Source organism: Myxine glutinosa, chromosome 13, assembly GCF_964187855.1.
Source record: "Myxine glutinosa chromosome 13, kmMyxGlut1.1, whole genome shotgun sequence".
NCBI classification, from domain to species: Eukaryota; Metazoa; Chordata; class Myxini; order Myxiniformes; family Myxinidae; genus Myxine; species Myxine glutinosa.
In genome coordinates, this window is record NC_136273.1 from 50,419,917 (window position 1) to 50,442,416 (window position 22,500).

General features: G+C 48.6%; 1 protein-coding gene across 3 annotated transcripts in view; it reads right to left on the minus strand.

Moving 5' to 3' along the window:
- PREB (prolactin regulatory element binding) overlaps positions 1-22,500 on the minus strand; it is a 41,299-nt gene that overhangs the window by 17,791 nt on the left and 1,008 nt on the right. For all 3 annotated transcript variants that reach the window (XM_068134396.2, XM_068134399.2, XM_068134398.2), the window contains exons 3-5: positions 17,730-17,935; positions 17,454-17,534; positions 16,209-16,333 (exon numbers count right to left, since the gene is read on the minus strand). In XM_068134396.2, the coding sequence (XP_067990497.2) occupies positions 16,209-16,333; positions 17,454-17,534; positions 17,730-17,935 (412 nt within the window). The remainder of the gene's footprint in view (positions 1-16,208; positions 16,334-17,453; positions 17,535-17,729; positions 17,936-22,500) is intronic.

Here is a 22,500-nt window from a genome sequence, read left to right on the forward strand (position 1 = left end):
TCTGGCTCTCCCCACTCCGTGCCCTCTCTGGCACTGGGCTGCCCGATCCACACCCGGGATCCTCAGGCCCCATCCACAACTCTACCGGCTCCCAGAGCCCACCTGCGGCCTCACCTGGCCGACATCCTCACAGTGGTGGAGTGCCCAACCAACTACACACACTAACAGGCTACACGCCCAGCCATTTCCACAACACTAATGCACCCATTCACAACACCATTCTGCAACCGCACCACAAATGCCAATATCCAACCACAATTTACCTGCACCCTCTACCTAACACTTACACTACCCGCCCCGGGTATCCGTGATGGGGGTCCACTCTTCCCCCATCCACACCTTCGCACCATGCACACCACTCCGTACCACTTACTCCAACTTTCTCCACACACCTGTACTTGCACACCTGTGCTCTCACACCTGGTGCCACCGGCACCCTTCTCTCCCCAAGCGCATTCGCGCTGATCCACAACACTCACTACTCATACACTGCTCCACACACCTGTCCAGTTGCACACCTGTGCAATCACACCTGTTCAATTCTCACACACACAGCATCATCTCAGTTAACTACTCCCTTCTGAAACTTGCGCTTCCCAGTCGTCCCTTTAAACTATTGCGCTCCCTCGTCATTATCATCCATACTAATCTACCTGCGTCCCCACTACAGGTATCAGTCACTAACTAATCTTAACGTTACCTAATGTCAATCTTCGCTAGATCCCTACACACCATATCCTAACCCACCCGGGCTAGTTTTCACTGCCATACACCCCATAAGCTATTGCTCCTTTGCCCCCCTCATGGGAAGGATGGTGGATTTGCCATCCCACCACATCGGGGGTCTCTCACTACCAATTTTGCACATCAAATTCCAACAAATCAAAAATTTGGCCAATCACTGCCCATCCTCTGCCAATCACTACTGCCAATCCCTTGCCAATCATCAAATTTTGCTTTTCTCTAATTTTGGGTCCAAAACACTAACCTCATCACCCAGTCTACTCACTACTGCCTCTCGGTGCGCCAATTCCTGTCCAAAGCCTGGCTTCGTAAAGCCAAGCAATGGATGCTGGTTGTTTTGTGCCAGCGGCTGGATGCGTCCGGCACTCGGTGCAGGGACGGGGGCTTACCCGGGCCGAGATCCCACGCATCACCTCGGCGTGGAGCCATCCAATGTCCCGATCTCGACCTGCCGGAATGCCTCAACAAAGGGTGGTCGCCATGACGACCCTTTCTATCAGGCTGCCAGCTCCGCCTAGTGGAGCCTGGACGCGGCCGTTCAAAGCGAGGCCCGGCACGCACCGAGGGCCTGCTTCGGCTAAAAGTCGCTCTAACCTCTAACCCGTGTAACGTCGATGCTTCACCTGGACGCTTACACTCCGCAGCCCGTTCCTTGCTCACACATCCAGCTGTGCCCATGCTCCTCGTACCGTTCCTTACACACCCAGGCACACCCATTCCACTCACAGCCTTGGTCACACACCTGACCACCGAACATTTTGGCACACATTCGTTCGTAGCACACCTCACCAAAACACCTCTTCGCGCCCCCTCCTCGGTCACCTCCTCTGTGACAATCACAGGTGTGCCCTCATTCACACACCCAACCACGTGCCTCACCACCAACTCCAGCGTGCATTCCCACTCACGCTCTACCATTCCAGGTGTGCATCCTTCCATCCCAGGTGTACATCCTCGCTCACCTGTCACAACTAACTCACGCTCCATGTCACTCTCACTACTTTCACCTCCATTCCTGACAGCGCACTCACCCTTACTCTTGACAGCACACTCTTTCCCCATGCACCTGTCCGTCACACACCTTTCTCGCGCACACTCTCCCGTTACACCCTCTGTAACACTCACCACAGGTGGACACTCTTCCTTACTTCTGACAGCGCACTCTTTCCTCATGCACCTGTCCGTCACACACCTTTCTCGCGCACACTCTCCCATTACACCCTCTGTAACACTCCCCACAGGTGGACACTCTTCCTTACTTCTGACAGCGCACTCTCTCCTCATGCACCTGTCCGTCACACACCTTTCTCGCGCACACTCTCCCATTACACCCTCTGTAACACTCCCCACAGGTGGACACTCTTCCTTACTTCTGACAGCGCACTCTTTCCTCATGCACCTGTCCGTCACACACCTTTCTCGCGCACACTCCTGCGCACACTCTCCCGTCACACCCTCTGTAACACTCACCACCCCGCGCTTCCATGTGCCCCCTCGCACACGCGCTACGACCGACTCATTCTCGCCAACACCCTCACTCCTTGGCACACACTTTTTCCTCACACACCCCAGAGTCGGACTTTCTCGCACACCTCCTCTTTCGCACACCAGACCTGTCACACACCTCACCAACGGCCTCTCACGAACACCCGGGTCCATCTCGACCCCCAAGCTCCTTAAATCCCCTGGCGCATCATACGCACGACCATATTGGTCACCACTTACACCGGGTCTTCTTCCTCTTCGCTTCTCCTCCATCACCTGCGAATCCCTCATCCGGTTAATGAGCACATCATCACGATCCGAACACAGACTTTGGACCAATTCTTTTACTTCCTCCCTTATCTCTTTCTTATCCCCTCTCCGTCGCTTCTTAATTTCGCTCACCCCTTCTTCCACTTCTTCTAATTTTTGCTTCATCTCCTTCATCTCTTCGTGCGCCCCTTTAAGTTCTTCCTCTAACTCCACTTTATTTTTTTCTATGTGCTCCCGCACCTCCCGCTCTTTAACCTCCATTACCTCTACCACCTTGTCCATTTTCCTCGTCAGGTCCTCATGTACCGTCTGGCACTCTTTTTTAATTACCCCTACGTCCTTTTTCATCTCCTTCTGTGTCGATTTTAAACCCTCTATTACCGCTGTGTTCTTCTTTACCTGGTCCCCCAGCTCCTTTTGTCCCACTGTCAGTTGTTCTACTCCCAGCGTCAACTCCTCTATACCACCTTGCAATTTTACAGTCCCCTTTCTCACCTCTTTCTCCATGCGCTCCTTACAGTGCCTCACCTCCTCGCGCACTCCTCCGACCTCCTCACTCACTCCTCTTCTGATCTCCTCTCCCATCACTTGCATCTCCTGCCCAGATGCCACCCTCATCTGCTCCATTTCCTCCCTGTGAGCATCCAGTTTGGTTTCTACCCCCATTCTGACCCCCTCTATCTGCTGCCCCATTTGGTTAACTTCCCTTTCCGCTTGGTCCCTCATGTCCCTCAATTTGCCTTCCATGGTGTTTTCTAACCCCTCTAACCCTTTTTGCATCCCTTCCATTTGATTCTCTTGAGCGGCCATTCTGTTTTCTACCCCCGTTAACCCCTCCTGTATTTCCCCTAATCTATCGTCTAATTTCCCAAATTTCATGTCTAATCCCTTAAAATTATTGTCTAATCCCTTAAAATTATTGTCTAATCCCTCACTGGTACCCCTCGCTTCGTCCCTCATTACCCCCATTTGCTCACTCTGAGCCCTCGCTTCGTCCCTCATTACCCCCATTTGGTTTCCCATTACCCCCATTTGGCCCTCTAATCGCTCACTATCAGCCCTCATTCCCATCATTATTCTGCTTTCCATTTCTTCATTATTCTTGTCCATAAGGGCCTTCATTTGCATAAAAAACAAATTCCAATCCACCGGGGGCGCTGCCACGGTCGCTGGCGCGGTGATCAGCGAGGCGCCATTTTGCGCGCCCGCTTCTTCGTGCGTGACGGCGCTATTTTGCGAACCTGCCGCCCTCACTGCTTCGCTCTCCTCCTGTCCCTCATTTTGGTCCTGGATCGACCCTACCTCACTCTCCTTTACCGGACCCCAGCTGTCTTGATCCGCCATAGCGCGACTTTCAAAATTCGGTTTTTATTTTTTATTTTCGTAAAACAATTTGAAATTTCGCCGTTATAATTTCGCGCGGGAAACGCGCTCCGAATCGATTTTCCCTCCCAAAATTTGGGCCTAATAAATTTAGTCCCGGGTTCGAATTCCACTCCTCGACACCAATTGTTACAGATACGACTTTGATGGTATGGTGGGCCGAGCGGGATGGCCGCCGTATCCGTACAAGTTACCCCGATTGCACCCGGGGTTGACTAATCGCGCTATGCTGGCTCAATAAGAAAAAGAAGACACCCGGCTGGATTACAATCACACAATACGACACCAGGGGTTCAGTTCTCAAGACCTCCGGAGGAGGTTATATTAAGGCGGAAAAGGTTAGATTACAGGGACAAGAGGGAAACATAGGAAGGTGGGCACTTAGACACAACCTTATATTAACCCTAGACAGACCACAGATAAACGGGACAACGCTGACTCACACGGGATTTGATGGCAAGGAAAGCGGCAGTCGATGGCTCAGGTGCACCTGGCTCCGGGACAGAATCACGTACGGTGGTGCCCAGCAGATGCGGGGAGGTCGCTCAGCGCTCGTGGGTCGCGACTTTGGTGGAGATGCCGGGGAGGTCGCTCAGCGCTCGGGAGGGTGGCGTCTTGTCCTTCCAAGCTCGGGGCGCATCTGACGTCACGTCCGGCGCGGGGCCGCGTATATCCGGCGGGGAGTCACGCCCTCGCTCGTTAGCTCCGCCCCATATGGCATCGGCCCATGGCTTCTCATTGGGTGCGGGGGTTACCGGCTCCGCCCTTGACGAGGGGCCGACAGGGAGCCCCCTTCTGGGTAACCCCGTCGAGCACATGTTCAATGGCGGCCAACCGAGCCGGAGTGAGGACGCAAAGCCGCTGTTGTTGTGGTTGTTGTTGGAGCTTGAGATGATGGGAAGAGATGCGGGGAGGTATGGGAAGGTCCTAAACTCCTACTGGTGCCATATCATCACATTCTGGTGCAACGAAGAGTCATAATTAATGGAAACAAGTCCTTAACTGACATAGATTAAGAATAACTAGCAAGATGTCCTATAATTGTCTACGTGTGGTGCGGGGGACCTGGGCACGACATTTAATGGGGGAATGAAGGGGAAGATCGGCTCTAATGGGTGTTGTTTACAGACAATGGGACTAGGGAATGGGGTAAGGGGAGAGTTGGGGAGTATCGGAGAAGATAGGGGAATATTTACAAGCGGATATGGAGGTCAAATTCCATATTCGCAACAATATATATATATATATATATATATATATATATATATATATATATATATATATATATATATATATTTGTGGATATGAGAATGTTTTTTATTTTATTGTTGTTGTAAAACGTTGTTGTAAAAGGTTGTTGTAAAAGGTTGTTGTAAAATATCACCCCTCCTCCCTCCGTTTGTGGTTGTATAAAGGTCAAAGGGCGTTTCCGTAGTTAGTCCATAAAACACATGCAGGACACGATATATCTTTTTTGACAGTTATATCCTTATTATGTGTACTAGGGCATGCCCGTACTATATATATATCTAAAATTATATCCCCCCCCCTCTATTTACATGAAATGGTTTGGTCCATTCGCAAAGCCAAAGCGAACGGCTTGCGAGTACGGTGACAATCCCCCCCCCTCTATTTACATGAAATGGTTTGGTCCAAAGCGAACGGCTTGCGAGTACGGTGACAATCCCCCCCCTCTATTTACATGAAATGGTTTGGTCCAAAGCGAACGGCTTGCGAGTACGGTGACAATCCCCCCCCTCTATTTACATGAAATGGTTTGGTCCAAAGCGAACGGCTTGCGGAGTTTGGTAAAGAAATCGCCATAGCTCGGTAACTACTTCTCCGATTAATATGAAACCTTGAAAAGGCACATCCTCGGGTCCCCAGCAATATACCTGGCAAGTTTCAAGTATATCGGACCCGTGGTTGTCGAGAAACAGCGGTCACAGACAAACATACAAACATACACACACAGAGATTACTGGAATTATAGATAGATTAGTGTAAGGCTGTGTCTTCCATTAATTGAAATACTCCATTGCACCAGTGAAAGAGAATAGATCCCCTTTCCTTCCCATCCCCAAAAATCTCCCTTTCCTTCCCATCCCCAAAACCTCCATTTCCATATTACATCCCCTCTCGTCACTGCTGAGCCCTCGATTCCCAATCACCTCCCCTCCAATAACCGCCATTGACCATGTACTTTGAGTCGGAGAAGAAAGGCGTGTCTCCACCTCGTCAGAGGGGAGGAGGGGCGTGCCCGCCCGTCGTCATCCAGGGCGGAGCCCGAGGGTCGCGCGACCAACCAGGGCCGAGGTGAGCACCCCGATGGGCGTGTCCAAAACGCCGGGGGCGTAATCGCTGGAGGCGCTATAAAAGGCGCAAAACGGAAGTGGTCACGAGGAGTTGGTGAGAGATGCACTCTGAGTTGGTCTGAGTCGGTTGCCAGTAGAGGGTCTGAGTCGGTTGGTCACAAAGGGTTGGTCTTGGTGAGAGAGGTCTGAGTTGGTCGTCAAGAGAGTGGTGGTAAAGAGTGAGGGACCAAGAAAGAGTTGAGGGTTTAGACGAGTGGGACAAGGCCTGGCAAGGCAAGTGGAGGCGGCAGCAGCAGCGACACCCGGCAGCCGCTTGGGGCCTGGGCGGCGGTTTGGAGCAGGGCCGAAAAGGAACGGCGGCTGCTAAACGCGCCGATCGTGCTGCATGACCCCCCTTAGGACCTCCCTCTCCCTCCAGCCCTCCACATCCTGCGATTCCTGCAATTCCCCGCGTGAGTCAGTGTCTTTTGTTTGTTCTGTCCTGGGATAAGTTAAGCCTGTAGATAAGCTAGTATTTGCACTGTATCACCTGCGTCTTATGTGTTGTAAATAAACTTAATTGCTCCTTTTTGCTTGTGTGTGTAAATAATAAACCCCATTACTCGTCTGTACGTCTTCTCGTTTTAATTCCTTTTCCTCTTTGCATTCGTCGTTTTTGTCTTTTCCCTCATTGAGCAGCTACGGTGCGATACGGCCAAAGTTCTGGGTGAATCGGGTGAGTTTTGTTAGGTCGCGGTCTTACACCACCGCTCGGTCTATAACATCTGTCCGCGACCTGTAACAATTGGTGTCGGGGAGTGAGATCGATCCGGAGCGCGCTTCACGCGCTCAAAATTATAAAGTACCGAAATTTATTTTGTTTTATAAAGTAAAACCCGAATTTTGAAATCGCGCCATGGCTGTTCAAGGCGACGGGATGCCGGTGGGAGAGATAGAGGGGTTAGAAGTAACCCAGGACTTCGGGGAAGAAAGGGAAGAGGAGAGCAATGAGGTGGTTGAGGGTGTATCAGGTGCACAAAATGGCGGCCTCGCGCACATGGTTATTGTGGCGCCAAATTTAGCCACGCCCGTGACCGTAGCAGCGCCGCCGATGGATTGGGGCCTTTTTATGATCCAAATGAAGGCCCTTATGGATGCTCAGAGTGAGCAAATAAGGGCTCAGAGTGAGCAATTGGGCGTAATGGGGGGCCAAATGGGGGTAATGAGGGACGAAGCGAGGGGTACTGGGGAGGAGTTAGACAAGAAATTTGGGAAGTTAGACAATAATTTTGAGGGGTTAGACAACGGGATAAAAGAAGTAAAGAATGGGTTAACGGGGGTGGAAAATAGAATGGCTGCCCAGGAGAATCAGTTAGAAGGGGTGAAAAATGGGTTAATGGGGCTAGAAAACAGGATGGAAGGCAAATTGCGGGAGATAGGGGAGCAATCCGCCCGAGAAATTAAACAAATGGGAGAGCAGATAGAGGAGGTAAAAATCGGGGTAGAAACCAAACTGGATGCTCAGAGGGATGAATTGGGACAGATGAGGGTGGCATCTACAAAAGAGATGGGGGAGATGAAGGAGGAGATACGACGGGGTGTGGGTGAGGAGGTCTCGGGGCTACGTGAGGAGGTAAAGCGAGGCGAAAAGCGTATAGAGAAAGAGGTGAGAAATAATACGGCAAAGTTACAGGGGGGAATAGAAGATCTGACGAAAGGAGTAGAACAGCTGACAGTGGGACAAAAGGAACTAGCGGACCAAGTGGAAAAGAACACTGCAATCATCGGGGGTTTAAAAGCGACACAAAAGGACATTAAAAATGAATTAATAGCGACACAAAAGGAATGTCAAATGGTACATGAGGGATTGACGAAGAGGTTGGAAGAGGTGACAGAGATAATGGAGACAAAGGACCGGCAGGTGAGGATGCACATAGAGACGGTCACGGTAGCCTTAGAGGACGAACTTGAGGAGACGCACCGAGAAATAAAAGAGGTTAAACAAAAATTAGAGGAAGTGGGAGAAGAGGTGAGTGAAATTAAGAAGGGACGGACAGAAACTAAGAGAGAAATCCAGGAGGAGGTAATGGAATATGTGCAAGGTCGGTGCTCAACTCATGATGTGATGCTCACTAACCAAATAAAAAGTTTGCAGGTGGCAAAGGAGGTGCGAAGACGAAGTACGGAGGTGAGTGGCAATGTATATGATGTGAGGAAAGCTTCAGTCGGCTTGGGGATTGATTTGGATCCGGGTGTTCGTGAAAGGCCGTTGGTGAAGTGTGTGACAGGTCAGGTGTGCGAAAAAAGAGGTGTGCGAGAATGTCCGACCATGGGGTGTGTGAGGAAAAAGTGCACGCCGAGGAGTGAGTGTGCCGTCAAGAGTGAGTTGGTCGAAGCGCGTGTGCGAGGGGGTACATGGAAGCGCGGTGTGGTGAGTGTTACGGAGGAAGTAACGAAAAAGTGTGCGCGAGAGAGGTGTGTAACGGACGGGTGCATGGGGAAAGCGCATGCTGTCGAGAGTAAGGGTGAGTGCGCTGTCAAGAATGGAGGTGAGAGTAGCGAGAGTGAAACGGAGCGTGAGTTGGTTGTGACAGGTGAGCGAGGATGTACACCTGGAATGGAAGGATGCACACCTGGAATGGTAGAGCGTGTGTGGGAAGGCACATTTGAGTTGGTAGTGAGGCACGTGGTTGGGTGTGCGAATGAGAGCACACCCGTGATTGTCACAGAGGAAGTGACCGAGGAGGGGGCGCGAAGAGGTGTGTTGGTGAGGTGTGCGACCAACGAATGTGTGCCAAAGTGTTCGGTGGTCAGGTGTGTGACCAAGTCGGCGAGCGGAATGAGTGTACCGAGGTGTGTAAGGAAAGGTACGAGGAGAATGGGAACAGCTGCATGTATGAGCAAGAAAGGGGTAGCGTATGCTTGTAAGAATCCAGGTGAAGCGTCGACGGTAACCAGGCTAGAGGTTAGAACGACTTATAGCCGAATCAGGCCCTCGGTGCGCGTCGGGCAGCTTCGCGTGCCGCGAGAACCAGCGGGGATCCGAGCCACGGCGGGTTTGAAAGGACCGCCGTGCGCGATCCACGGCTCCACGCTGGGCCTCGCGTGGAACGGCCGCGTCCGGGCTCCACTAGGCGGAGCGGGCCGCCCGATAGGAAGGGTCGTTATGGCGACCACGTTTTGTTGAGACGTGCCGGCAGGTCGAGATCGGGACATTGGATGGCTCCACGCCGAGGTGGTGCGTGGGATCTCGGCCCGGGTAAGCCCCCGCCCCTGCCCCGAATGCGGGACGCATCCAGCCGCCGGCACAAAAGAATCCGCGTTCATTGCTCGGCTGTACGAAGCCGGGCTGTAGACGTAAATTGGCGCACCGAGAGGATGTAATAAGTAGACGGGTGATGAGGATAGTGTTTTGGCCCCGAAATTAGAAAAAAGCAAAATTTGATGATGGTATGGGTAGAATTGGCAGTAAATGGAAAATTTTTGAATTGTTGGAATCTGGACGAACAAAATTGATAGTGAGAGACCCCCGATGTGGTGGGATGGCAAATCCACCATCCCTCACAGAGTGGGGCAAATGCGCTATAGCTTATGGGGTGTATGGCAGTGAAAACTAGCCCGGGTGGGTTAGGATATGGTGTGTAGGGATCTAGCGAAGATGACATTAGGTGACGTTAAGTTTAGTTAGTGACTGATACCTGTAGTGGGGACGCAGGTAGATTAGTGTGGATGATAATGACGTGGGAGCGCAATAGTTTAAAGGGACGACTGGGAAGCGCAAGTTTCAGAAGGGAGTAGTTAGCTGAGATGATGCCGTGTGTGTGAGGATTGAACAGGTGTGATTGAACAGGTGTGATTGAACAGGTGTGATTGCACAGGTGTGCAACTGAACAGGTGTGTGGAGCAGTGTATGAGGGAGTAGTGGTGATTGTGTGTTGTGTTGACCAACTGGTCCAGGAAGAGGAGGAGGGTGCAGGTGGCACCAGGTAGGATTGCACAGGTGTGCAACGACAGGTGAATGAAAGACAGGTGTATGGAATAAATGGTCTGGAGGATTGGAATGGATGGTCGTGGAGTGAGAATGGTGGAAATTGTGGAGTGGAGTGGATGGTGCGAAGGTGTGAATGGGGGAAGAGTGGACCCCCATCACGGATACCCGGGGCGGGTAGTGTAAGTGTTAGGTAGAGGGTACAGGTAAATTGTGGTTGGATATTGGCATCTGTGGTGCGGGTGACAGAATGGTATTTGGATGGGTGCATTAGTGTTGTGGAAATGGCTGGGCGTGTAGCCTGTTAGTGTGTGTAGTTGGTTTGGGCACTCCACCACTGTGAGGATGTCGGCCAGGTGAGGCCGCAGGTGGGCTCTGGGAGCCGTTAGTGTCAGTGGGGCCCGAGGATCCGGAGGACGGACCCGGGTAGCCCAGTGCCAGAGAGGGCACCGAGTGGGGAGAGCGCCAGAGGGCCTTCCCCAGGTAGTTAGGTTAGGGTAAGGAGCAGGTAAGCTCGGAGGCAACTGCAGTGGTGGAGGTGTGCAGGTGGGTAGACCTGTTGGGAGAGCTACACGTCGCGGCCCAGAAATTGTGCGAGGGCACCGGGAGATGAATCGGGGGAGTGAGACCCCAAATTGAAAAGCACCACAGTTTGCTCAATGGGAATTGGTTTTTAGAACCCATAGTGTAAGTTGGCCAATGGATTGGCAGGGAGAGACCCCGGGTAGTGTAAGGTGTGTTAAAATCATTTAGAGGATAGTTAGGATGAAGGATCTCCTCGCACCATCTGCATCCACTCACCTGAGGTGACAGGTACTCCGCACCATGCCATGTCTTATTATTTTTACTGTGCAAATGTTTGGATTGTGAGACGCATCATGACGTGGGTGTGACATTGTGCGTAATTCCATCTCTGCCTCCTTATGAGGATTGATGATGAATTTGGTGATGGCAAATTTTGAAGTAGAGGGATTGTGGAGACGAATTTGATATAGGGGAAATATGGGGAAGACGTGACAGTAGTGACGAATTTGTAAATGTGTAGATTTTTGTACATATGGGGTAAGGGCAAGGGTAGGGTAGGTGACAGGGGGGTGACGTACGGTAGGGACGAGCTTTCTCACTTCGCCCTCCGTACGCATTTCGCCTTGCATTGCCTTATTGATGTGTACCCTTGTGACCTTACCCCTCGCTCAATTGTCTTTCCCCTTTTGTCTCCCACATGACCTGTGCGCTGTTGGGCGCCGAGGGGAGCGTGCGTGGGTCGGCCATTGTGCGCCCGAAATTCCCAGAACCAGCTGTCTGCATCGATGCACCACATTATGGACCACATGCCTCTGGCCGAGCACCACTTATGGACCCCATGGGTTGGGGCATGGCCCCTCTGCTGGAACCGGCCATGAGGGCCCGAAATCTTGCTGGCGGACCTTGGCCACAGGGCACCGGTGCCCCACAGGTGAACCACACATAGTCGGCCCTGTGGGCCATAAATAAAGCAAATAAAAAAGGACACATTGGGCACACTTTATTGAAAATAGGCCGCCAGTAAGCAAAGCAAAATGAAAATGACAACATCTGGAAGACAAATAATAATCACCAGCAGAGGGAGCCGAAGAGCAAGAGACCACCTGCAGGGTTAGGGGTTGTTGATTTTATTTTATTGTTGAACATTGATGAACAATGGTGACTGCACCGATTGGTGCTTGGGCTTGTATTGGTGCGTTTTTGGGTGCGTTCATGGTGCGTCGATGCAGAGCAGACTGTCTCCCCCCCCCCCCCCCCCCCGAAAGAACAATTACAGGTCCTGGGTTAGTTTTGTAAATAAAAATAGCGTCAATTGTAAATAATGCTTCCCACCGTCAGTGTGTAGTTTGAAGACCATTCCGCAATTCGGTTAACTGTGGGCGTAAGTCTGTTAGGCAGGGTGCAATGGAGCAGCGGGACACATTTATTATGTTTTAAAACTGTCGCACTCAGGGTCAGGTTAAAAGTAGAGGGAACTACACCTACGTGCCACACTAAGGTAAAAGTTATAGGCCCGGGACGTGCCTAAGGGGAGGAGGGTGCAGTGTTGTGGATATGAGAATGTTTTTTATTTTATTGTTGTTGTAAAAGGTTGTTGTAAAAGGTTGTTGTAAAATATCACCCCTCCTCCCTCCGTTTGTGGTTGTATAAAGGTCAAAGGGCGTTTCCGTAGTTAGTCCATAAAACATACATGCAGGACACGATATATCTTTTTTGACAGTTATATCCTTATTATGTGTATTAGTGTAAGGCTGTGTCTTCCATTAATTGAAATACTCCATTGCACCAGTGAAAGAGAATAGATCCCCTTTCCTTCCCATCCCCAAAAAATCTCCCTTTCCTTCCCATCCCCAAAACCTCCATTTCCATATTACATCCCCTCTCGTCACTGCTGAGCCCTCGATTCCCAATCACCTCCCCTCCAATAACCGCCATTGACCATGTACTTTGAGTCGGAGAAGAAAGGCGTGTCTCCACCTCGTCAGAGGGGAGGAGGGGCGTGCCCGCCCGTCGTCATCCAGGGCGGAGCCCGAGGGTCGCGCGACCAACCAGGGCCGAGGTGAGCACCCCGATGGGCGTGTCCAAAACGCCGGGGGCGTAATCGCTGGAGGCGCTATAAAAGGCGCAAAACGGAAGTGGTCACGAGGAGTTGGTGAGAGATGCACTCTGAGTTGGTCTGAGTCGGTTGCCAGTAGAGGGTCTGAGTCGGTTGGTCACAAAGGGTTGGTCTTGGTGAGAGAGGTCCGAGTTGGTCTGAGTTGGTCGTCAAGAGAGTGGTGGTAAAGAGTGAGGGACCAAGAAAGAGTTGAGGGTTTAGACGAGTGGGACAAGGCCTGGCAAGGCAAGTGGAGGCGGCAGCAGCAGCGACACCCGGCAGCCGCTTGGGGCCTGGGCGGCGGTTTGGAGCAGGGCCGAAAAGGAACGGCGGCTGCTAAACGCGCCGATCGTGCTGCATGACCCCCCTTTGGACCTCCCTCTCCCTCCAGCCCTCCACATCCTGCGATTCCTGCAATTCCCCGCGTGAGTCAGTGTCTTTTGTTTGTTCTGTCCTGGGATAAGTTAAGCCTGTAGATAAGCTAGTATTTGCACTGTGTCACCTGCGTCTTATGTGTTGTAAATAAACTTAATTGCTCCTTTTTGCTTGTGTGTGTAAATAATAAACCCCATTACTCGTCTGTACGTCTTCTCGTTTTAATTCCTCTTCCTCTTTGCATTCGTCGTTTTTGTCTTTTCCCTCATTGAGCAGCTACGGTGCGATACGGCCAAAGTTCTGGGTGAATCGGGTGAGTTTTGTTAGGTCGCGGTCTTACACCACCGCTCGGTCTATAACATCTGTCCGCGACCTGTAACAATATATATATACTGTATATATATATATACTGTATATATATATATATATATATATATATATCCCTGGTGTTGGGCAAGCGGCTCGGGTGAGGGCTTAGGATCCTAGGTTCGAATCCCGGTCAATTGCTGAATTAACGCCAGGGGGTTGACTCAGCCTGTCATCCTTCCGAGGTCGGCAAATTGAGTACTAGTTCACTGGTAATTCCCTGTTTGTCGTAAAAAGGCGACAAAAAGGGTTGGCGTCAGGAAGGGCATCCGGCCGTAAAACATTGCTTCAAAAAGGGGACCAAAAAACAACAACAACCACGGTCCCCGAAAAAGGCCAACCCCCGCTTGCGGGGAAAACTGGCCTCTAAAGGTGGTTTATATATATATATATATATATATATATATATATTATAAAAGAAAGTTTTTGTTTGTTTGTCTGCGCAAGCTAATCTCCTGAATGTTGAAAGATAGGAGGAAACCTCTAATACAAAAAATGTCGGGACGGGCCCCGGGATTGTTTTAGGCTAGGTGGCGAGGCCGGTTGAGGCCGTTTCGGCCGGGCCGGGCCCATTTCGCAAAGCTGAGCTGAATTATAGTAGTCAATCTTCTACGGCCACGAGTAAAAGCTGAATTATAGTAGTAAATTTATTCAAAAAGAACCAAAAATGTCGGGACGGGCCCCGGGAAGGTTATAGGCTAGGCGGCGAGGCCGGTCGAGGCCGCATCGGCCGGGCTGGGCCCATTTCGCAATTAAAAGCCGAGCTGAATTATAGTAGTCAATCTTCTACGGTCGCGAGTAAAAGCTGAATTATAGTAGTAAATTCATTCAAAAATAACCCGGGCAACGCCGGGTGCTTTCAGCTAGTATATTGTTATGGATTTGGGAAGTGTTTTTTTTATTGTGGTAAAATATCACCCTCCTTCCTCCATTTGTTGTGTATAAAGGTCAAAGGTCGTTCCCGTTAGTTATTCCATATACCACACGTAGCCAATCATAGATTTCCTCCTTGTTCAGTAGTTATCTCCTTATTATGTGTGTTAGATTAAGGCTGTGTCTTCCATTAATTTAACACTCCATTGCACCGAATTCAAATAGAGTAGATTCCCTTCACATTCCCCTTTCGTCAATTGCCAACTGCATTGAGCGGTTTGCTGCATTCTGCCGCTGCTGTGGGGTGGTGGTTTTTCGCTGCAAGACTCCATTAGCCACGAGGTCATCTCGGAGCGGAAGGTGGGAGGAGTCAGCCCAGCGCCGGGAACAAGGCGTGGCCTTGCCAACGCCTCCTCGAAGGGCGGGATCGGTGAGCCCTCGCGACCAATCAGGGCCGAGGCGAGCTCACCGATGGGCGTGTCCTGGAGGCCGGCGGCTTGATCGCCTGAGGCGATATATAAACGCGCACGGAAGCCTTTGCGAGAGTCGAGAGAAACGGGAGGGAGTTGAAGGGAGTTCAAGAGAGAGAGAGAGGAGTTCAAAGAAGTTCAAGAGAGAGAGGAGTTGAAGGGAGTTCAAGAGAGTTAAAAGGAGTTCAAGAGAGAGAGAACCCGTCACGCCAGACCTCCCCCAGCAGCTTTGACTCCACCAAGCAGCGTTGGCTCCACCAGCAGCTTTGACTCCACCAAGCAGCATTGGCTCCACCAGCAGCTTTGACTCCACCAAGCAGCGTTGGCTCCACCAGGCAGCTTTAACTCGACCGGCGGAGCTCGTCCCGCGGCAGCTCGCACGACCGCAGCTTGGGCGTTGACGGCGTTGACGACCGTGGCTGCGGAGGAACGGAGCTGCCGCTCCCGGCCCGACCAGTACACAGTTCCCATGGACCTCCCTCTCCCTCCAGCCATCCACCTCCTGCATTCGTTCCTGCCATCATTCCCCGTGTAAGTGTGCTCGTTGTCTGTCTTTGTCTTGTCCTTGGGGTTAAGTAAGACATATATATAAGCTAATAATTGCACTGTGTCTCCTGGCTCCTTTCTGTCGTTATTTTATTATCCTTCCTTCTTCCTTGGTTTCTTTAATTGTGTAAATAGTAGTAATAAATAATATTCGTATTTCCAACCTTTTGTCTTCTTCTTCTTCACATCCTTCGTCTTTGTCTTTTCCAAATTGAATACCTGTGGAACGATTTGGCCAACGTTCAGGAATCGGGTCTAGTCATTGTTAATAGCTCGTGCCGCGGTTGCTAAAACCGCTCGGCAATTAACATCTGTCCGCGGTACGAACGGGGCTGTGCCACCGGCCTTTCCGGAGGTCGCTGGACAGTGTCAGGGACCACGTCGGTCAGTTATAGAAGAGGGGATTAATCCCCCCTCTAAGGGGAACCGAGGCCGACGTTGGGTTCCGCAACAATATATATATATAAAAGAACAACCTCACTGACAGATCAATAATTACAGAACATGATCTAACCCACATGAGCACGCAGACCAAGCTAACTTAACATCCTAGCTAGCGTCCTAGCTGTACCATTGTACCCCTCTCCAACGTAACAGCCGATTGAACGAGCACACATTATAATCGTATGTAACATGTGGACAGAGACATCACTCTTACCATTACATGGATGTTGGTAGACAATGGACAAATCAACACAGCACATGGGATTTGAATCAGATGTGATCAGATGAAACACTGAATAGGCCAAATCACCTGCTATAATGAAAAAGTTTACAAAGGTGCTCAGACTGACCGACACCCCTGAAAGCGGTAGGTCTTGCTGGGTATGTCTGGGCGGACATGCGACCAGTCGAGGCCAGCAACAAGCACGCCGTGCTGCCACACTGAGCATGCAAAGTCTCGTCCAGCAGTTACAACCTGTGAGACAGGCCAGTATCTTATTCACCCTCACAGCCGTACCTTTGAGGCCAATGACGTGTTATCTATGCAAACATGGTGGAATTTCTTAAATGAGGAAGAAAATTACTGCAAAGTGCCCTGGCTATCTCCATTGTAATACTTGAATCCATCAATGAATTCACACCAAAATATGGCATTTATTAAGTCTTCCTTGAGGATGCAAGCTGAACTAAATGGGTAAAAGAAAGCAAAGAGGTGGATAAACAGGAATTAGAGCAGTTGTTCTCAACCTGGGGTGCACGCACCCCCTGGTGGTGTGAAACATACCGGCTAGTTCATAAAGGAGTGCTATAAGGGAATGCTAAAAATCAAATTATAGGTCTTTGATTCCAAGACCTGTCCGAAGTCATTGATTTTTGACAAAGGGTATGAGAAAATATTCTGAGAACCCAAGGGGTGAGAGCACTAATAAAGGTTAACAACCACTGAATGGAATGAAAAAAAACTAGAACGGCACTCTTTGACGTCGTGACGTCAGCAGATATGCCTCCACCCACATTATTAGATCATACCTGTACCAAGTTTGATTTAAATCGATTCAGCTGCTCTCGAGTATCACATTTTTACCTGACATTTTATTTTATTTTATATGATCTGACCTTTGAAATCGAAATCTAATCAGTCATACTTGCATCATAGTGTATACTTTTATCAAGTTCGGTGAAAATTCCATCACTGGTTCACAAGTTATCTAGTTAACAGAATTTTTACTTAAATGAGGCCTCTGACCTCTTGACCCCCAAAATATATTCAGTTCATTTCTACACCATTCTACATACTTGTAACAAGTTTGACTTGCTTCTGCCGTTCTTAAGTTGTCGTGGTAACGAAAACTTATCACGGACGGATGGACGCACGGACGGCCGAACAACCCGAAAACATAATGGCTCTGGCGACTTCGTCAGCAGAGGCATAAAATAGGAAAAGCCTGTAAGAGGAATAGCACAGTGAAAGAGTAGAGCATCAGAATGTCAACTGACAAACAGTACAACTTCAGTCTCGTTTTCATGCATAACTTTTATACTTTGGTTTTAAAGTTGTTGTTTTTTTTTGTTGTTTTGGAAAAGAAAAATCTTACTTTGTTATCAGGTGCGAAATCCAAGTCGTCTATCTCGCCCTGGTGTGCAAGCACTTTGCACAGCGGCTTCAAGCTGGGGTACTGTGGAACAAAAACTTTGACAAATCAACTTTCACAATACCTGTCGGGTCCAATGAACCAGACTTCATAGCACGAGGCACTTTTCAAGTTCTAAATATATTTTTTTTTTGTGCAAATGATACTGCATTAAAAATGCTCTGCTCACTGGTCAGATATTACCCAATGATCCTGCATCATAAGAGACGTCACGGATACCTTCCAGGTGCGCAGGTATCCATCAACTCCTCCAGTAGCCAAAATGGTACAATCAGAGTTGAAGCGCACGACCTTCTGCAGCTTTTCCAAGCTGAAGTCAGTTTGAATGATCTCCTGGCTTTTCACTTCCAGGAGAGGAGTTTCATCTTTATTTTCACGAGCCGTATGGTCTTCATCCGTCTTTGCTTGCTTCCTTTTGTGACGCCCTGAAAACGACCATGAATATTGATTCGGGCAGCTGTTTATCCGGCGATGAATACATCACCATGTTGGAAACAGGACAAGGTAACCAATTCAAGCCAATAGTTACACATTCTCGTTTAGTGCATGTCGATTGGCCAATAAATGTCATTTGGCCATGATAAGAGCTCAAAAGGCCGACTGTGAGAAACCAACCAGGAGATATTTAAAGGTAATGGGAGTTTTTAAATATGGAATGGGATACGATGTAATGTTTTGTACAGGCAACACACTCCGGAATGGCTGGTTTGGCAAAATAAATGTATGGGGTCGGTGTCGGGGTGAAGGCAGGTGAAGGTTAAGGTAAATACAGTGTTAAATCCAAAAAATTGGTGAATACCCAAGGAAGCATTTCACTCCACCTTATCCAACATGAGAGAGTGGTGACCTAAACAGACTCTAACCTACAAGTGGCAGCTCCAGACTCTCACTTCTGTTACCATGTTCTCAATGAAGCTGAACGGTTAAAGTGGAAGGCTCGAGATGTTAGGGTCCTGAGTTTGAGCCCGTGTCATGCCGTTGAATTAACGCCAGGGGGGTTGACTCAGCCTGTCATCCTTCCGAGGTCGGCTAATTGAGTACCAGTTCACTGGTAATTCCCTGTTTGTCGTTAAAGGCGGCAAAAAGGGTTGGCGTCAGGAAGGGCATCCGGCCGTAAAACATTGCTTCAAATAGGGGACCGAAAAACAACAACAACCACGGTTCCCGAAAAAGGCCAACCCCCGCTTTGCGGGGAAAAATGGCCTCTAAAGGTGGTTATTTTTTTTTTTTTTATTGAGCAAATGGGTATAGAAGGAAGACAATGAAGCTGGTCATTGTCCAAGCTGTTTGGTGGTGAGTTCGAAGATGGACAAAAGAGGAGATGTACCTGTTTTGCTCTATGAAAGACCTAAAGTTGTTTTGCCAGAATGATGGAGCAAACACCAAATTGAATCACACTATTTCCTCCACTTTTTAGCAACGAGTACGAACAGTGTAATCAAACCAAGATTGTTTCACAGCTACAATTGAAGCTTTTTATTCATTCTGCAGCATCTACATTTATACAGTTCCCTTGCTCGCACTACAAGGGAGGTTTCTTCTTCTCATTCAAAAAAGCTTATTTGAATTGGATGGTATTATTCAAATAAAGCGTGTTCCCAGTTCCGGCCCATTAAACAAGCGTCACTTCTTACCAGCATTCTACAGCCAATGCAGAATCCTTCCCGCTTTCCCCTCAGGCCAGAAAGTACAGCAAGTCATTGTTTATCGCAATCTAGTTACCACAATCCAATTTTTATGGCCAAAATATTCGATTTCCGCAACGGGTTTCACTTTTTCACAATGCTGTCGAAAGAAAAAATTCACACCGCATGCGTGTATTAATTCCAGCTGAACAGCAGCGAATAAGGATCACAGAGGATGCGCAGACATGTTTTCACTCGACTGCATCCTTCCAAACCCGCTCGGTGGAAGATTATCAGTCTGCGAACGGAAGCAACCTTTTATTTTTTTAAATTATGTGTAAAGAGGTACGTATGTAATTTTTATTACACATTTCTATACAAGCCCAACCAAAACGCATATGGAAGACCGGTGCGATAATGTGCGAGTGGAGGAAAGTATGGCCGCAGTGTGTCCACAATTTCAGACTTATTTATAATCATCTATCACCATCTCTTATCTTCCCCCATCCAAAACCTTGATCTTTTCTACCCCTGTTAATTCACCCCAAATCCACTTTTTTGAAATACTGACTTCTTTCCTGGAAGTCCTAGCAGTGTCCATGTATGTTTTTGTTACCTCTCCACCCCCCCCCCCCCCCCACACCCCCAAATCTCCCGATGTCCCTGTTCTCTACTGTTGTACTTGTGTGCTCCCCTCTCTCTCCCCATCTTGTCTCCCACTCTCTATCATACGTTTTATGTCAGTTTGTTTTTATGTGATTAATGTTAGGTCTTACACAAGAATCGATCTTCAACACCCAAAATATATATATATATATATATATATATACACAGTATATATATATATATATATATATATATATATATATATATATATATATATATATATATTGTTACAGACGCGGTGGTGGATGTTAGTTTACCGAGCGGTTTGGTATGACATTGACCACGTCTGCACAAGTTACCCGATTATACTCGAACGTTGCCGAGTCGCGCTACGCTAGGTCAATGAAGGAAAAGACACACGGCTGGATTAAAATGACACGACACCAAGGGTTCAGTTCTCAAGACCTCCGGAGGAGGTTATATTAAGGCGGAAGGTTAGATCACAACTACAAGAGGGACATCATAGAAAGACAGGCACTTAGACACACTTATATTAACCCCAACAGACGACAGATAAACGGGACAAGGCTGACTCACACGGGGATTGATGGCAAGGAAAGGCGGGTAGCGATGGCTCCAGGTGCACCTGGGCTCAGGGCAGAATCGACCCGGTTCGGTCCGGTCCAAAGATGCGGGGAGGTATCGTCGCGCTGGGGGTGGCGGTGGCTTCCTCTGCTCTCCGTAGTTCAGGCGCATCTCCCCTCACATCCGGTAAGTCACCGCGTATATCCGGCGGGGAGTGACACGCCCTCGGCTCGTTAGCTCCGCCCCAGCTGGAATCGGCTCGTTGCTTCTCATTGGGTGCGTGCGGGGGGGTTACCGGCTCCGCCCTTGACGAGGGCTGACAGGGAGCCCCTTCGTGGTAACCCCGTCGGAGCGCATGGTCATGGCGGCTAACCGAGCCGGTGTGAGGACGCACACTCCCCGCACGCCACGCCGCGCCCCTCTGTTGTTGTAGTTGTTGTTGTAATTGTTGTTGTTGTTGTTGTTGTAGTTGTTGTTTCATGGGGAAGATGGGAGGAGGTAAGGGGAGGTCCTAAACTCACTACTGGTGCCATACAATCACATTCTGGTGCAACGAAGAGTCATAATTAATGGAAACGAGTCCTTAACTGACATAGACTAAGAATAACTAGCAAGATGTCCGAAAGTTGTCTACGTGAGATGCGGTGGACCTGGGCACGACATTTAATCGGGGAAAAAGGGGAAGGTCGGTTCTACAGAGTGTTATTTACAGGCAATGGGACTAGGGAATGGGGGATTGGGGATAGTTGGGGAGTATTGGGGAAATAGGGGAATATTTACAAGCGGATATGGAGGCCAAATGCCATATTCGCAACAATATATATATATACACAGTATATATATATATATATATATATATATATATATATATATATATATATATATATATATATATATATATATATATATATATATATATATATATATATATATATATAGTGTCTGTGTTGTCTTGTCACTGAACTAGTCCTTCAAACTTTGGTGAAATCCTACCAAACTTCTGGTATGCACCTACTTCTCCCGTGTGTATGTCCTAAGGGTATTCATATTGAAAAATGTTCCAATTTTTTATTTTGGAAATTTTTTTTTTCAACTTCAGTCTTCAACTTCAATTGTTTATAAAATGTGATATCACATGTATTACAAATACATTTGTGCAAAATAATTGATCGATTTATGATTGGTGTAAACCATGACAACATAGCAACTCGGGTACAGTCATTTATCTATATATCTACACATCTGGGCAATGTCTGTGTTGTCACTGAACTACTCCCTGAAAGTTTTGTTTCCGTGGTTGTGAAGCGTTTTTAATAACGTGGTGGTGGTTTTGAATCACGTGGTGGTGGGGTGTTTTTAAATCAAGTGGTGGTGAGGTGTTTAGAATTACGTGGTGGTGAGGTGTTTTGAATTACGTGGTGGTGAGGTGTTTTAAAATAAGTGGGGGTGAGGTGTTTTACATTATGTGGGGGTGATGTGTTTTGAATTACATGGTGGTGAGGTGTTTTAAAATAGGTGGGGGTGAGGTGTTTGACATTATGTGGGGGTGATGTGTTTTGAATTACATGGGGGTGAGGTGTTTTAAATTCGTGGGGGTGAGGTGTTTTAAATTACGTGGTGGTGAGGTGTTTTGAACTAGTTGGTGATGGTGTTTTAAATTACGTGGGGGTGAGGTGTTTTAAATTACGTGGGGGTGAGGTGTTTTTAATTACGTGGTGGTGAGATGTAATCGTCCCAAACTTCCAGTCTGCACCTACCCCTCCCCTATGTATGTGCTGAGGGGTTCTTTTTTTTTCTTCCCTAAATTGATTGTAAAAATGTAATATCACAAACACTACAAGTAAATTTGTGCAAAATAATTGTTTGTATTATGATTGGTGTAAATCATGACAACACAGCAACTCAGGTACAGTCATTATCCTCAACACACAAAAAACACACACACACACACACACACACACACACACACACACACACACACACACACACACACACACACACACACACACACACACACACACACACACACACACACACACACACACACACACACACACACACACACACACACCATCACCCCAAACTTATTGGCCAGTAATGCATCTCCCACCTCCTCAATGCATGGGTTCTTATGAGAAAATATGTTTTGCATAATCGCAAATCACAAGTATTTT